At 44.1% G+C, this 17875-nt stretch overlaps 1 protein-coding gene and 1 pseudogene across 1 annotated transcript in view; both read right to left on the bottom strand.

Annotated features, from left to right (window-relative positions):
- LOC123459452 overlaps positions 1 to 1954 on the bottom strand; it is a 56795-nt gene extending 54841 nt beyond the window's left edge. Inside the window, exon 1 of the mRNA XM_045146073.1 lies at positions 1921 to 1954. Within this exon, the coding sequence (XP_045002008.1) occupies positions 1921 to 1954 (34 nt within the window). The remainder of the gene's footprint in view (positions 1 to 1920) is intronic.
- Positions 1955 to 14727: 12773 nt separating this feature from the next.
- On the bottom strand, positions 14728 to 16712 carry LOC123459453 (annotated as a pseudogene).
- Between the last annotated feature and the right edge of the window lie 1163 nt (positions 16713 to 17875).

Here is a 17875-nt window from a genome sequence, read left to right on the forward strand (position 1 = left end):
GAATTAATTATATAAAATATTTTAACATTTACTATCCAGTCTACTTGAAGGGAAAGCATTCAATGGCCAGTCAACATACCTTTAGATGAACAACAGCCCATAGTTAAATACCATTAAAAAATAACGCTACTAACACTCTCTGCAGAAATCTGACTTTATGGCTCAGTGCCTAGACACATACTGGCAGAATTCAGCACTGAGAGGGTAGATATCACAATAGCCCATAGAACTTTCAGTGGGTTCTCAATCGCTACTATGACAACCACCTCTGATATTAGCCAAGTGTGCTTCTGTCAGTTCAAGACATCCTATAGGTTACTTTATGTGTGGGTGCATGTAATATTCCCTCCCTAAGACTATAACTACCAAAGTAGATGTATTCTTCTCATATGTTTAAATTATTATGAAGTTTCTTATCTCTAAATGTGTGACTGCACTGAAAAATATTCACATCACTATGTAGTTAAATGATAGGATAGTCAGTGAGTAATATAGACAAAGTATTATTCTAAGAACATCTTTGTGTGGATATAAATATCTTAGGCATAAATACATAATTATACTTTTCAATATAAATTTTCAAATAAACATGTAAAATTAAGTATACTATAGCAATAAAGGCTATTCATGTAATATATTCTCATGATGTGCTCATGAAAACAAGCTATGAAAAGAAACATAACCTATCCCCAAAGAAATGAAACAAGCTAATTTCCTGAGGAAATGTTGTACATTGAATTTGAAAAGCCATCAGCATATTAACAAAATTAAACCTGTCTTTTTTTTTGGAAGTAAGGTGTCACATTAGCTCAGGGTGACCTGGATCTCACTCTTTACTCCCAGGCTGGCCTTGAACTCACAGTGATCCTACTACTTCTGCCTTCCAAGTGCTGGGATTAACGTGTGTGCCACTATGCCCTGCAAACCTGTACTTTAACAGATCATATGTAAAACATATTTTTAGGTGTATTTTGTTCTAGAGAATGCTACGAAGGTTTAGAGGCCTACTGAATATACAAAATCAATTGCAGAAAAAAATCCCAGAAGGAACTGTCCTCAGCCTGGGAGATTGTGAACAAGCCCAAAGCTTCTTGGCTTAATTTGACAAGTTTGACTGCCTCGATTTTCCAAAAACCAATTTTCTGCTGCTTTTGCTGAGAAGATGCTCTCACCATGAGCGGGGACTGTGTTAGTCTGCACACAGGTTCACTTCTGCCCATCTAAGTCGCTTTGCTTTCCCTATAGAGTCCTGGGTGTGTCTTGTTTTCCATTAGCGCTTCGGGGCCATTCTAAATAGATGCTTTCTCTGCTAAGCCACTGAGACTGTTCCACATCTATGTTTGTGAGGCAAACCTACAAGGTGATATGGTTATTTTACAAGGCATTTACACTGGTGGAGAAGAGCAAGCTAATAAGCAAGGTCACATGAGGTGACAGCTATGTGAGTTTTCCTCACAATTTTCCTGAAGTGTGCTTTGGAACTTAAAACTTGCTTTTAGTTTTCTGAGTTCAAATACCTTCTTATTTATTAAGTTACATTTATTGTTAGTTTACTGGTGCCATGCTGAAGAGAAAGACATAAGTGATAACATGAATGAGGTCTTAAAATACAAAATTATTTTTGCTTCTAGTGTCTAAAAACAGACTACATTGTGCATCTTTTGTAACACTGTCTGTCCTCATGATAAACGCTGAAATAGCATGATAAACAGTCCTATCCTTCAGTATAATCAGTTGGGGAAAACTAGCCTTCCCCCCACCCCAGATTGTTTCTTAAAAGGTAAATTGCTAATTTATACTGTGTGATTCTGTTCTTCATAAAATAGGTTTCATTAATCAAAACAAATCACTTATTGTTAGAAACTACTACATGGTATAAAGTAAAATCTACCATTTTTTTTAGTATTGTGAAAAACTCACATTGCTTGTCTCCTAAGGCCCTCAGAGTAGGCATGGTAGTCCAGTGTCTTCTACTGACAAGTGTAATTATCCACCTGGGGCCCCAGAAAGACTCCTGCTCTAACATGACTTTGAAGCAAACCAAAATCAGGCTTGTTAAGGCAAAGGTTCTCTCTTCAGAGCCAGGCTCACATCCGGGGATGGGTCACAAAGCTGAGGAACTTCCCTGGCACCCCGCTCCCCACCTGGCCCAGCTGCCTGCTCAGTGGATATCAACCTGCAGGGTAGGGGGGAGTCATAGTTGACAATCAGCTCCACATCGTTGCTGACCAGGCCACGGGAAGCTGTGTCTGCAAATAAGGATGTCTTGGGAGCCCTTCCAGAAGCACTGGAAAACCCCTGCCCTCATGAAGGCTGGCATGTGCCCTGCAGCCTTAGTTGTAGGATCTCGGGGTCATCCAGAACACATCCTAGCTGGTTCCCAGGGCCTGAGCTGTCGCAGAACACCAGGACATCCCAAGGGTCTAGTCTCATGTGCTCATCATGCTGCTTGAGGATTTGTACAACTCTGTCACCTTCTCTGCTCCTTTTAGCTTCACAGATGTCTGTGGGACATGAGGCTCCAAGCTGATCAGCCAATTTTCAGAGCCTTCCACAGATCTCCTGGAGAGTCCCCGCACGTGTGCTGACTGCTGTCTGGAAGCTGCAGCCTAATCCTGCACATGCCACAACTCCCGCTGTCTGCACACCTGCAAGCCCAAGGACGTGCCCAGTGACCCGGCCACAGCTTGCACCTGCCAGGCTAACTCTCAGGAAGGCACCAGCGGAACCAAACTCGGTCGCTCAACAGCTGTAGACACGCGGGCGGGAGGAAGCACAGAGTCTGGCCACTGCTGGTTTCCATGCAGATGTCGCAGTGGCCGCCAAGTGCTGGGGGAAGGCTCTGGACTGCACCGTGGGATGAGCCACTGGGCACAGCTTCCTCAAGGGCACCCAGGACTGGGTGTGCCAAGCTACGCCGGGAGACCGACGGGTAGCGGAGGGTGGCGCCTCCTGTCGCACGCGCCCCAGGGAGAACTGGTCCCCTGAGTCCAGCGACCGGGCAGAGCCTCCAGCCTGGTGTGGCCAGAGGCGCGCTGCCAATCGCTCAGGGCTGTGCACGCGGGTCGCTTCCACCCCCGCGGCGCCCACAAGCGGGGCTCCAGGACGCACCACCACTGGCCACCAGCGTCTCCAGGAAGTGGAAGAGCCGGTTCACTATTCTTATTAAAACTGTTGGTGAGAAAATGATCTGCTGTTCAAGTAAGTTTCTTTGACTTTTTTCTTAAAAATATTTCAATATGCATTATTTATTGTTATAACAAATGAGCTAGGAAAGATGAATTTTCATTTTGTGACAGATCTAATAAACTTGCCTAACTAATCTTTAGTATGGGATGATTTTGATGCTATCTTTGGAGCTTTGCACTGAATATTAAAAATTATACTGGCACAGTGTATTCACATAAAATAAGTAGTACTTGGCTTAATTGTTAATATTTGGGATACTTTTTAAATCACTGTTTCAATTAGACTCAAAATTCTTTCTATTTTTTATTTACTTTTTAAAGGAAACATCTGTCAAAGTAGTATTTATTCATTCCAAACTAATGTTTGTGTGAATTATATCTATATTTTCATGATATAAGAATAAAGTTTCTTTGAAGTAAGGAGGGAAAAATCTGGATTCATTGATTTTGCTGAGGTGACGTGTCCAGTGTAAGAATGATCCATGTGTGAGTTTCCACACTAAACTTCTTGGTATTTCAAGAAGCTTTAAGTAGGGGGTATTGATAACTGCTACTCTGTCAGTCCGCAGTCTCCATAGGCAGTGAAGTTTTATGATCCCTTTATAATGAAATGTAAGAATTCACAACCGTTCTTGAACAGAAAAGGCTTCGATGCTTTATGATTCTGTTATTATTATAGCATACCTGTTTGCTCTTAAACTCTAGGATGTATGGAAATCTTTCCTCTGCTTTCCCCTACCTTTTCCTCCCAAGTAGATATATCTATGCTCTCCCATAAAGTGTATTTAATTTTTGGAAAATATATGCTATACATCAAGTGTGTGTTAATTAAGCCACTTTGATATTTTATGTTTCTACAGTTCCTATTTTCCTCAGAAAATTGTGGAACAAGTAATTACCAATTATAATGATGCCCATTGTCCTCTGCTGTAAAAAAAGAAGTCTGAATAGGTACTCGACTTGTTTCAATGTCCATGAACTTGAGCTACTCATGTGCAATTATGTGTATGGGAATGGAGTACTGTTCATGAGTTGTATCTACATCATCATATGGATGTATATTTATTAATAAAGTAACTACCTTACAAGTAAAAAATAGAATAAGAAAAAAAATAGAGCTAGGCGTGGTGGCACACACCTTGAATCCCAGCACTCAGGAGTCACAGGCAGGAGGATCACAATAAGGTTCAGGGCACCCTGAGACTACATAGTGAATCCCAGGACAGCCTTGACTAGGGTGAGACCCTCCCTCCAAAAACCAAAAGAACAATCTTAGTGCTGGGAATATAGGTCAATTGATAGACTGCTTACCTAACCTAAACATAGTCCTAGGCTTGATCTACAGTCCCACAGAAGGCAGGCATGGTAAGGCAGACCTATAACTGCTGCATTTGGGAGGTGGATGCACAAAGATCAGAAATTCAGGGTCATTCTCTGCTGCAAATAAAATTCAAGGCCAGTCTGGACTATGTGAGATTATCTCAATGACAATCCCAAACAACATTACTGAAGTAAACAACCATATCAGTTGTCCAGATTTAAAAAGTAGTACATTATAATAGAATCTCCTTACATGAGCTTTCATTAGAGTAGGAAATATCTTCTCCAGTAATTGGTTTATATATATATGTCTGTGGTTGTCTCTATATAAATTGAGGTTTTGTGAGGTTTTTTTTGTTGTTGTTGTTGTTTTCTTTTTTTTTTTTTTTTTTGAGGTAGGGTCTCACTCTAGCCCAGGCTGACCTGGAAGTCCTCATGCAGTCTCAGGGTGGCCTCCAACTCATGGGGATCCTCCTACCTCTGCCTCCCAAGTGCTGGGATTAAATGCATGTGCCACCACCACCAGTTCATAAATTGAGTTTAGAAAAGTAGGTAATTTTTTTCACTAAATTCACATAGCCTTGGAAATCAAAGAACCATTTGATTTGAGTACCTGGGATGATGATGGTAGGAAGTTAATGTCTTTTCCCTTTGACCACAGTAGACATTTTTAATGAGTCAAAGACTACCTGGTGTTGGTAAAGTCAGCAGCTCTTTGTCAGGTGTCATACAGGCCTGAGGAGTATAGGGAAAATAATAATAATCATTTGCAGCACCTGAAGTCCAAAGGACCTGGTGTGCGCACATCCTCCCTTCCTCCCTCCCTCCCTCCGTCCCTTCCTCTCTAAATTAATAAATAAAAATACTAGCCAGGTGTGGTGGTACTTGACTTCAGTCCCAGCACTTGGGAGGTTGAAGTACAAGTATCATCATGAGTTCAGGGTAACCTGGCCTAGAGTGAGACCCTATCTTGGAAGGGCGGGGGGGGGGGGGCAACGACTACATGATGGGATGTGGATATGGCTTAGCAGTTAAAGGCACTTGATGGCAAAGTAGTCCCACATTGCCTATAACAATGGGAGTGTTATTTTGCAGTCATGACAGTTTTGCAGCTAGAGACCCTCTCTCAAACGAGGTGGAGCACAGACACCTCAGACTTTTCCTCTGACTTCACATGCATGCCGGGACATGTGTACCCCACCCACAAAGTAAATAACTGCTTTTTATTGCACTGAATGGCTATCCAGATTAACATCGAAAAGTCTACCTCTGCCCCCCAAGTGCTGGGATTAAAGATGTGCTTCTCCACACCAGGCTCTAGTTTGCCTCTTTAAATGACAGGACCCTCCAGGAGAAGGAAATAGGCTGGTATACGTAAGACCGACTATCAGTAGTGAAGAGACACAGTAGTAATAGTCTAGTTACCTAAGAGGAACAGATGGGCTTCCTCCACCAGAGGCATTTGCTGCCCACATGGCAGTGAAGAGTCCTGGTTAATTCAGCCACTGGACATCCTGTACAGCAATACTGATGTCCCAGTAGTATGGTTCATAAAGTGTGTGTCCTTCCCCTGAAGGAGAGTGGCATAGGAACTTTGAATTTTACCCTTCTTTGTTATGGGTTGAGCATTAGTTAGCAAGGAAGATGTGGGAATGCAGTCTGGGCTTCTCTGCCCTTGTGGCCTATTTCTTGTGCATTTTGGCATTACATACACTCTCGTAAGCAATGGGAACACTTTTTCCACAGTGAAAACCAGCACCTTGTCAGCCCTGAGGCCTTGGATTTTCTAGGCAAGCTGCTGCGATATGACCACCAGTCACGGCTTACTGCGGGAGAGGCCATGAACATGGCTATTTCTGTGAGTTCATTCGTGTAGCCCAGCAGACTCTGAGGCAGGGGAAACATCCATTGATTTCACTTAGTCTTGGGTCTGGAGAGATGGCTCAGGGCTTAAAGATGATTGCTTGGACTTCCGGTTAAGATGGCGGCGTAGGTACCACGCCAAAGCAGCCTAGGGGGGAAAAAGACCCAAAAAAAACTCAGCAAAATACACACTTTTACTAAAAAGTGAGGTGTATAGGAAATTGAGGCGGCAGCGGAGAAGTAGAAGAGTTATAGAGCATCCAGAGCCTGCACAGGTGGGAAAAGCGGCTCCAGCAGCTCGGCCAACCGCTGCAGCCGCGGCGCACCAGAAAGCCGCCAGACTCTCGGCTCGAGCCGCAGGAAAAGCCAGGTGTGGGATTTTCCCCTCACACCACGGAGAGCGGCAGCGAGCAGCGGAGGAGCAGACCGCGAGGTAGAAGAACACGTGGAGCAGCGAGAGAACCAGAGCAGCCGCGGCTCCCTCCCCTCCCCTGCCGCCTGAACCCAGCTCCAGCGAACACAGCAGCGGCCCGGGACCCGGCCACGCCAACTTGGGCTGACAGCGGGACCCAAGCAGGAGCAGAGTTCGGCAGCAACATCAGCGGCTCCAGCACCGGTACCAGCAGCCCCAGCAGCAGCGGACCCAGGAGCGGCAGCAGCAGCAGATCCCGCAGCAGCGGCTTCGGGGGGAGCAGCGGCAGCTTTAGCAGCGGTGGTGGCTCCGGCGGTGGCAGCTATGGCAGCAGCAGAGGCAGCAGCAGCGGCTCGGTTTGCCCCCTAGGAAAAGCAAGTGCCCAGCTCCAGAAATCAGAACAGCATCCCGACGACCCAGGCGGAAACTTGACTGAGACCAAAATCACCCAAGGTAACTGGGATTGCACCAGGGAAGGGTCTCACTTGGTCACAAGCTGACTTGGATCCCTCAACAGACCAGAAATCTAAACCTCTTTGTTGATAGAGGATCTGGTCATTATAATAACTACTCTTGCATACATACTTGGGGCTGTTTTTGATTGAATGTGTACAGTGTTTAGTTAAATTTTAGAATCTACCTGTATTTTATTCCACTCAGCCTGCTTGAATACTCCTATAGCAGGGAAACTCAACCCCTAAGAACATCTTTGTAGATACTCTGAGAGTCTTAAGAGCCACACCTAATACCTTAAGGTCCTACCCTGAAAATATATTACATCAAATCAATTGATACAGCTAAGAATACCCAGCTAGCTAGAAAATCCAAGCATTAACTTAATCCAAGATGCAAAAATATATACATTATAACACAAGAAACACTAAAAAGCAAGACGATGTAAATCCACCTAAAAGTATTAATGCATCAGAAATGTCCTCCAGTGAGAAAGAGTTAGAGGAAATGCCTGAGAAAGAGTTCAAAAGAATAATTATAAATATGTTCAAAGAGGTCAAAGAACACATGAAAGCAATCAAAGAAGAAATCAAAGAGGAAATCAAAGGAATCAAAGAAGAGGCAGGACACCAATTTAATGAAATAAAGAAGGCAATACAAGACATAAATAGGGAAATAGAAATAATAAAGAAAAACCAGTCAGAATTACTAGCAATGAAGAACACAGTTAATGAAATAAAAAACTCTGTAGAAAATCTCACCAGTAGGATGGATGAGGGAGAGGACAGAATATCTAAGCTGGAAGACCAGGTGGCAGACCTAATGCAGTCCAACAAAGAGAAAGACAAACATATAGAAAAGTATGAGTGGGAATTTCAAGATATTCGGGACACTATGAAAAGATCCAATATAAGAATTCAGGGCATAGTAGAAGGAGAAGAACTCCACTCCAGAGGCATAGTAGGCATCTTCAACAAAATCATAGAGGAAAATTTCCCCCAAATTGGGAAAGAGGTGCCAATACAGATACAGGAAGCCTTTAGAACCCCAGCCAAACAAGACCCAGAAAGAACCTCTCCTCGCCATATTATAATCAACCTTCCAAACACACACACCAAAGAAAAAATATTGAAAGCAGTTAGAGAGAAAAATCAAGTTACCTACAAAAGCAAGCCCATCAGGATTACAGCAGATTATTCAACACAAACTTTTAAAGCCAGAAGGGCTTGGAGTGATATATTCCAAGTTCTGAAAGATAACAACTGTCAATCAAGGTTACTTTATCCTGCAAAGTTATCCATTCAAATAGATGGAGAAATAAAGATGTTCCATGACAAAAGCAGGTTAAAGGAGTATTTGAAGACAAAACCAGCTCTACAGAAAATACTTGATAGAATCCTCCATGCTGAACAAAAGGAAAAGCACACATATAAGGAACCTAGAAAAAACAAACTATACTCAAATACCAGTTACCAGAAGAGAGCACAGGTAGAACCAGTAACACACACACACACACACACAAATGGCAAACATAAATACACACCTTTCAATAATACCTCTTAATATCAACGGTCTCAATGCCCCAATGAAAAGACATAGATTTGCAGACTGGGTTAAAAAGCAGGATCCTACAATTTGTTGTCTCCAAGAAACTCACCTTTCTACAAAGGATAGACATTATCTTAGGGTGAAAGGTTGGAAGACGGTGTTTCAAGCAAATGGGCCTAGAAAACAAGCAGGGGATGCTATGCTAATATCAGACAGGGTAGACTTTAGTCCGACGTTAGTCAAGAAAGATAAGGAAGATCACTTTATATTGATTAAGGGCACACTCCAACAGGAGGACATTACAATCCTAAACATATATGCACCTAACATGGGGGCTCCCAAATTCGTCAAACAAACACTATTAGAACTAAGGTCACAGATAACACCAAACACAGTGGTGGTGTGTGACTTTAACACCCCACTCTCATCAATTGACAGGTCATCCAGGGAAAGAATAAACAGAGAGGCATCTGGACTAAATGAGGTCATAGAAGGAATGGACCTAACAGATATATACAGGACATTTCATCCAAAGGCTGCAGAATATACATTCTTTTCAGCAGCACATGGAACATTCTCTAAAATAGACCATATATTAGGACACAAAGCAAATCTTAACAAATTCAGGAAAATTGAAATAATTCCTTGCATTCTATCTGACCACAATGGAATTAAACTACAAATCAGTAGCAAGAAAGGCTATAGAGCATACACAAAATCATGGAAACTAAACAATACACTACTAAATGATGAGTGGGTCAATGAAGAAATCAAAAAGGAAATCAAAAAATTTATAGAGTCAAATGATAATGAGAACACAACATACCAAAATCACTGGGACACAATGAAGGCAGTTCTAAGAGGTAAATTTATAGCCTTAAGTGCCTATATTAAGAAATTAGAAAGGTCACAAGTAAACGACCTAATGCTTCGCCTTAAAGCCTTGGAAAAAGAAGAACAAGGCAAACCAAAAAGTAGTAGACGGGAAGAAATAATAAAGATTAGGGCAGAAATTAATGAAATAGAAACAAAAAGAACAATCCAAAGAATTAATGAAACAAAGAGTTGGTTCTTTGAAAGGATAAACAAGATTGATAAACCCTTAGCAAATCTGACTGAAAGAAAGAGAGAAGAGACACAAATTAATAAAATCAGAGATGAACAAGGTAACATCACAACAGATTCCAGAGAAATTCAAAAAATCATAGGGACATACTATAAAAGCATATACTCCACAAAGTATGAAAATCTGAAAGAAATGGATGATTTCCTTGATCTATATGACCTAGCTAAATTAAATCAAAATGAGATTAATCACTTAAATAGACCTATAACAAACATGGAGATCCGAACAGTTATCAATAATCTCCCAACTAAAAAAAGCCCAGGCCCGGATGGATTCACTGCTGAATTTTACCAGACTTTTAAGGAAGAGCTAACACCATTGCTTCTTAAGCTTTTCCAGGAAATAGAAAAAGAAGGAATTCTATGAAACTCCTTTTATGAGGCCAGCATCACCCTGATACCAAAACCAGGCAAAGATAGAACAAGAAAAGAAAATTACAGACCAATCTCCCTCATGAACATAGATGCAAAAATTCTCAACAAAATATTGGCAAACACAATACAAGAGTATATCAAAAAGATCATTCACCCTGACCAAGTAGGCTTTATCCCAGAGATGCAGGGATGGTTCAACATACGCAAATATATAAATGTAATACATTACATAAACGGGTTGAAGGACAAAAATCACATGATCATCTCATTAGATGCAGAGAAAGCATTTGACAAAATCCAACATCCCTTCATGATAAAAGTCCTACATAGACTGGGAATAGAAGGAACATATCTCAATATAATAAAGGCTATTTATGACAAGCCTACAGCCAACATATTACTAAATGGGGAAAAACTGGAAGCTATTCCACTAAAATCAGGAACAAGACAAGGGTGTCCACTGTCTCCACTTCTATTTAATATAGTACTGGAAGTCTTAGCCATAGCAATAAGGCAAGAGACACACATAAAAGGGATACAAATTGGAAAGGAAGAAATCAAGTTATCATTATTTGCAGATGACATGATTCCATACATAAAGGACCCTAAAGACTCTACTAGCAAGCTGTTAGAGCTGATCAAAACCTACAGCAATGTAGCAGGATACAAAATAAATACACAGAAATCAGTAGCCTTCATATATGCTAACAACAAACACACAGAGGATGAAATCAGAGAATCGCTCCCATTCACAATTGCATCAAAAAAAATAAAATACCTTGGAATAAACCTAACCAAGGAAGTAAAGAATCTATACAATGAGAACTTTAAAACACTCAAGCGAGAAATTGCAGAAGGCACTAGAAAGTGGAGAAACATCCCTTGTTCCTGGATTGGAAGAATCAATATCGTGAAAATGGCAATCTTACCTAAAGCAATCTACACATTTAATGCAATCCCTATCAAAATTCCAAAGGCTTTCTTCATGGAAATAGAAAAAACAATCCAAAAATTCATTTGGAATCACAAAAAAACCTCGAATATCTAAAATAATACTGAGCAACAAAAAAGAGGCTGGTGGTACCACCATACCTGATTTTAACCTATACTACAGAGCCATAGTAACAAAAACAGCATGGTACTGGCACAAAAACAGACATGTAGATCAGTGGAACAGAATAGAGGACCCAGATGTAAGCCCAAGTAGCTATAGCCACCTGATATTCGATAAAAATGCCAAAAATACTCATTGGAGAAGAGACAGCCTCTTCAGCAAATGGTGTTTTGAAAACTGGATAAATATCTGCAGAAGGATGAAAATAGATTCTTCTCTCTCGCCATGCACAAGAATTAAGTCCAAATGGATTAAAGACCTTAACATCAGACCGGAAACTTTGAAACTGCTAGAGGAAAAAGTAGGGGAAACCCTTCAACATATTGGTCTTGGCAAAGACTTTCTGAATACAACCCCAATTGCTCAGGCAATAAAACCACAGATTAACCACTGGGACCTAATGAAATTACAAAGATTTTGCACCGCAAAGGACACAATGAAAAAAGCAAAGAGGCAACCTACAGAATGGGAAAAAATCTTCGCCAGCTATATATCTGATAGAGGATTAATATCTAGGATGTACAAAGAACTCAAAAAGTTAAATAATAAGGAATCAAACAAGCCAATCAAAAAATGGGCTATGGAGCTAAATAGAGAGTTCTCAAAGGAAGAAATATGAATGGCATATAAGCATCTAAAAAAATGTTCTGCGTCACTAGTCATCAGGGAAATGCAGATTAAAACTACATTGAGATTCCATCTCACTCCTGTCAGATTGGCCACCATCATGAAAACAAATGATCATAAATGTTGGCGGGGATGTGGAAAAAAAGGAACCCTTCTGCACTGCTGGTGGGAATGCAATCTGGTCCAGCCATTGTGGAAAACAGTGTGGAGGTTCCTAAAACAGCTAGAGATTGATCTACCATATGACCCAGCTATAGCGCTCCTAGGCATATATCCAAAGGACTCATCTCATTTCCTTAGAAGTACATGCTCAACCATGTTTATTGCTGCTCAATTTATAATAGCTGGGAAATGGAACCAGCCTAGATGTCCCTCAACAGATGAGTGGATAATGAAGATGTGGTACATTTATACAATGGAGTTCTACTCAGCGTTAAAGAAAAATGAAGTTATGAAATTTGCAGAAAAATGGATGGACCTGGAAAGTATTATACTAAGTCAGGTAACTCAGGCCCAGAAAGCCAAGCACCACATGTTCTCTCTCATATGTGGATCCTAGCTACAAATGACTGGGCTTCTGTGTGAGAATGAAAATACTTAGTAGCAGAGGCCCGTAAGTTGAAAAGGAGACATAAAGGGTGGAGAAAGGAAGGGAGGAGGCTACTTAATAGGTTGATATTGTATATATGTAATTACAATGATTGTAATGGGGAGGTAATATGATGGAGAATGGAATTTCAAACGGGAAAGTGTGGGGGTGGGGAGGGAGGAAATTACCATGGGATATATTTTATAATCATGGAAAATGTTAATAAAAATTAAAAAAAAATTTAAAAAAAAAGATGATTGCTTGCAAACCCTGATTGCCCAGATTCAATACCCAGTACCCACATAAAGTCGGATGCACAAAGTGGCAAGTATATCTTGCATCTGGTGTTGCAGAGGCAGTAGGCCCTGGCAAGCCACCGCCCCCCCATACAAACACACCTTCCCTCCAGTTCCCTCCCTCTGTCTCCTCTCTCCCTTGCTCTCAAATAAGTATTTAAAAAAGACAAACATGGGGGCTGGAGAGATTGCTTCGTGGTTAAGATACTTGCCTATGAAACCTATGGACCCAGGTTTAATTGTCCAGTACTCATGTAAGCCAGATGCACAGGGTCGTGCAAGTGTCTGGAGTTCATTTGCAGTGGGTAGAGCCCCTGGTGCATCCATTCTCTCCATCTGCCAAATATTTTTAATTTGTTTTATTTATTTATAAGAGATGTGAAGAGGGAATGGGTGTTCTAGGACCTCAAGCCCTGCAAACCAACACCAGATGCCTCTGGATTACATGTGTTCTGGAGCATTGAACCTGGGTTCTTAGGCTTCCCATGCTAGGGAAGGGGTCAGTGAGGAAGGGAAGGGAGAAGTGAGAGAGAAAGAAAGAATGGGTGCATCTGGCTTATGTGGGGTATGGGGGGGGATCGAACCAAGATCCTGTGGCTTTGCAGGCAAGCACCTTAACCACTAAACCACCTCTCCAGCTCAATAAATATACTTTTTAATAAACGCGGTTACCACCATTGTACCGGAAAGTTTTTCTGTTTCACAGTATTTGTCAGTTCCCAGTGATGTCAGTTGCTACCTTGCTGCCATAACTTCTAGGAGTCATAGAGCATAAATAAAAAGTGAAGCTTGACAGGACCTTCTCTGTTCCTTCCCGAACTAACTTAATCACTTCACCCTAAACAGAACCTAAACTTATTGTCTGTTTTCTAGACACTGCTGCAAAGGACCAGGCTCAAATGGGTTCATCTAGCACGTCATGGGGCAGTACACCTGTCAGCAGCGGCAATATGATGTCAGGTCAGTTCACTGGGAAAGTATCTTTTTAGAAAATCTGTGAGTTCTGTTCTTGGCTTTGTTTATCCTTTTCTTTTCTTGCTTGTTTTTTCCTTCAGTTTTTGAGGTAGGATCTCATTGTAGCTCAGGCTGATCTGAAATTCACTGTCTAGTCTCAGGGTGGTCTCGAACTCACAGTGATCCTCCTACCTCTGCCTTCCCAGTCTGCGATTAAAGGTGTGTGCCACCACATCTAGCATGTTTGTTTGTTTTTGAGGTAGTGTCTTGCTCTAGCCCAGGTTTACCTGGAATTTATTGTGTTGTCTCATGCTGACCTTCACAACTCAACAGTGATCTTCCTTAGCTCTTCCTCCTGATTGCTTGGATTAAATGTGTCTACCACCATCCCTGACCAGGCTGGATTTTAAAATTATTATTTATTTAAATAAAGTATCATGCTGGTCTTGAACTCGGTACTCAAGGCTGACCTTGAACTTCTGTTCTCCCTGCTTCCACCTCCTGAGTCCTGGGATTACAGGTGTGTACCATCACATACCCTCTTCTGGTGTTGGCCTAGGATTTGTTATGTAGACTAGGCTTGGTGTGAACATGTAGTGATTCTCTTGCCTCTCCTGCCTCCACCTCACTAGGGCTGGATTTGGATTATAGGCATACCACCTACCCATCTCCCCACTCCCTTTTTTTCTTCATGGTAAGTGTTGCTCTATCTCAGGAGGCTGACCTGGAATTCACTATGTATTCTCAGGGTGGCCTCGAAGTCATGGCAATCCTCCTACCTTGCCTTCTGAGTGCTGGCATTAAAGGCATGCACCTCTATGCCTGGCTTTTAAAATATTTTATTTACTTATTTGAGAGAGAAAGAGACAGGCCATAGTGATAAGAGTTCAGGAATGAGTCAGAGACAAAAGGTCAGTGTCCACAGGGCTCCTCAGGGCACGGAGGTCTTGTTTGCTTTGTCCTATCTGGAGCAGGCTGGCTTCTAGGCTCACAACAGTGATCTCTCCACCACAGCGCTGGAACAAAGAGAGAACAGAGGAAGGGGGCTCCACCAGCCAATATCACAGCCAGGCTCCGGGGCCAAAAGCGCAACATTTGGTAGGAAATTGCGGAATTAGCTCAAGGGCTCAAAGGGAAGTGTTTTTTTTGGGAAAGGAAGGGAGGCGAGAATGGGAGGCATCTCCCACAGAGACAGCCATTCTGGAGCCAAATACCAGCAACCACATCCTTCAATCTCCTGGGCACAGGAAAGAGTCCTTTTATAAACTGGGTGGAGGGAATGGTACACTTCTAGCCTTGGTGAGTTTGACCTTCCTGAGCTTGTGAAGGAAAGAAACAGTGCGGGTTAGGTGGGCAACACACACTTTTTGTTTGTTTGTTTGTTTGTTTGTTTTGTTTTGTTTTGTTTTTTGGTGGTGGTGGTTGTTTTTTACACAGGTTCGCGCTCCACTGGCTGGGCGTTGACATGCTGGTCCTGGTCGGTTGGCAGAGGCGACAGCCTCTCCCCCCAGCATCCATACCCCACTCTTGGGTCTCCCTCTCTTTTTCTGGGTGCCTTCAATTCCCGGTGGGCATCCGAACTTGGTCTTGCAGTGCAAGATGTGCTCCGCAAGGTAGCGGAGACAGCGCTACAGCAGCTGGGCATGCGGGTCCCCTAGTGCAGCCAGCTAGGGGAAGGTGGGCTCGTGGCGCCCATAGGGGCACAGCAGCCTGGCCGCCGCGTCCTGCCCGCGGTGAAGCTCCAGGACCCTCCTCGCAGTCCACTGGCGGAACACGCACACCGACTGCAACAGAGGCTTGTCATGCTTGTCCCACATACCTGCCACAGATAGCAGTGCACCAAACTGGCCTGGCTGTCCAGAAACACCGGTGCCCCGCCCAGTCCTCCGTGCAAATTGCTTGCTGGTGGCGCGCTGCAGGACGTGCGGGTCCCCTTGCAAGCTGAACAGGTTGCTGATGATCCTGGATCCTGTCGAAGTTGGCCTTCAGGTAGTGTAAGACGATCAGGTCACTCCACTGCACCAGATCCACGAGCTCTGCCTGGCCTGGTTGGCCAGCTCGCCGCAGGGGCCTCAGACGGCCGTCCTCCGAGAGCCAGGGCTCGGGCCCAGTAAGCGCGCCAGGTAGTAGGACAGCTCTTCGCCCCAGATCTGATCCTGGTCGATGCCATAGTGCACACAGGCTCGGGTACCGTGGACAAAGCAAGCCAGGCATTTGGAGCTGCGCCCCCCAGCCTCTGCTTTCCAGGCCACCTCCAGGGCGCCCCGCTCAGCTTCCAACCACGCCATCGCCAGCCTTCCAAAAGCCTTGGGGTACTCTTTCCTCCAGGCCGCGTCCCCAGAAGATGCCCCATGCACCGCGGAGCTCTCAGACGCTGGCAGGGGCTCTAGGTGGGCACGGGCCTGGGCGGATTGTGCGTGCTGGCCGCCAGGGTGAGCTGCGCCCGGAAAGTTTTCAGGGAGCCGCGGAGGGCGTCTGATACCAGGGGCGGAGGCACAGGGAAGCCCAGCGCAGGCAACGATCCCGGGCTTCAGAAGTGCCTGTTGGCGGGTGGCCATGGAGTCCGCGGCTGCGGGAGCCGGGCCCACAGAGCCAGTAGTGAGCTCTGCGCCAGCAGCAAGAGACCGGTGGTGGCGCTCCGCATGCTCCTTCTCCCTGGCTCAGGGCCTATGTCCCCCTCTCTTTCAAGCCGGGTGCCCAGGTGCGGGCCCCAGCTGTCCGGTTCGCGGGCTTCAGGAGCCGAGCCCCATCGTGGTGGTGCAGCGCGGGGAACTCGCCTCGCAGCCGCATCCCAGCTGCTTTTGTATTTTGCTGTGAGACCCTCCCCATGTATGATTCTTACATACATATTCTCATCAAATAACCTTTGGAAGAAAACCTCAGAAACTGTACCCTGAGTTACAGATAACTATGGCAAGAGAGTATTTCATGGGCATTTTTTTTTCTCCCCTTCCAATTCAGTTTGTCATCACTAAAGAACGAAAGATAAGCTAGCCTCAATCCCAGCTGCTGTATGTGGAGGGAAATTTCTTCCCCTTCCACCATGGCTCTCACATTACTACATTTTTGCGGGTTATAGCTCAGGCGCTTCTCCACTAGGGATTGGATTGGATTATAGGCATGTTATAGGCACATACCACCATATCCACCTCCCTCCCCCCCCTTTTTTTGTTTGTTTTTCAAGGTAAGGTTTTGCTCTACCTCAGGAGGATGACCTGGAATTCACTATGTAGTCTCAGAGTTGCCTCGAAGTCATGGCAATCCTCCTACCTCTACCTTCTGAGTGCTGGGATTAAAGGCACGCGCCTCTATGCCTGGCTTTTAAAATATTTTATTTACTTATTTGAGAGAGAAAGAGACAGGCCATAGTGACAAGAGTTCAGGCATGAGTCAGAGACAAATGGTCAGGGTCCACAGGGCTCCCCAGGGCTTGGGGGTCTCCAATGCTTCCTCCAATCAGGAGCCAGTTTCTGGGCTCGCAACAGTGATCTCCCCACCAGCGATGGAACAAAGCAAAGGGGGCTCCACCAGCCAATGTCACAGCCAGGCTCCTGGGCCACCATCCCTGCCTTTGGTAGGAAATTGCTGGATTAGCTCAAGGGCTCAAAGGGAAGTTTTCCTTTTTGGGAAAGGGAAGGGAGGCGAGAATGGGCAGCATCTCCCACAGAGACAGCCGCTCTGGGGCTAAACCCCAGCAGCCACATCCTTCCATCCAGTCTCGTCCTGGGCACAGGAAAGAGTCCTTTTATAAACTGGGTGGTGGAAATGATACACCTCTCACCTCGGTGAGTTTGTCCTTCCTGAACTTGTGAAGGAAAGAAACAGCGCGGATTTAAAAGAAAGAGGCAGGTGGGCGAAGCACAAGTTTGTTTTGTTGTTCTTGTTTTTTACACACCTTTGCGCTCCACTGGTGGGCATTGGCCAGCTGGTCCTGGTTGGTTGGCAGAGGCGACAGCCCTTCCCCCCAGCATCCATAGCCCAGTCTCGGGTCTCCTCTTCCTCGGGGCGCCT

Source organism: Jaculus jaculus, chromosome 3 (genome assembly GCF_020740685.1).
Source record: "Jaculus jaculus isolate mJacJac1 chromosome 3, mJacJac1.mat.Y.cur, whole genome shotgun sequence".
NCBI lineage: Eukaryota > Metazoa > Chordata > Mammalia > Rodentia > Dipodidae > Jaculus > Jaculus jaculus.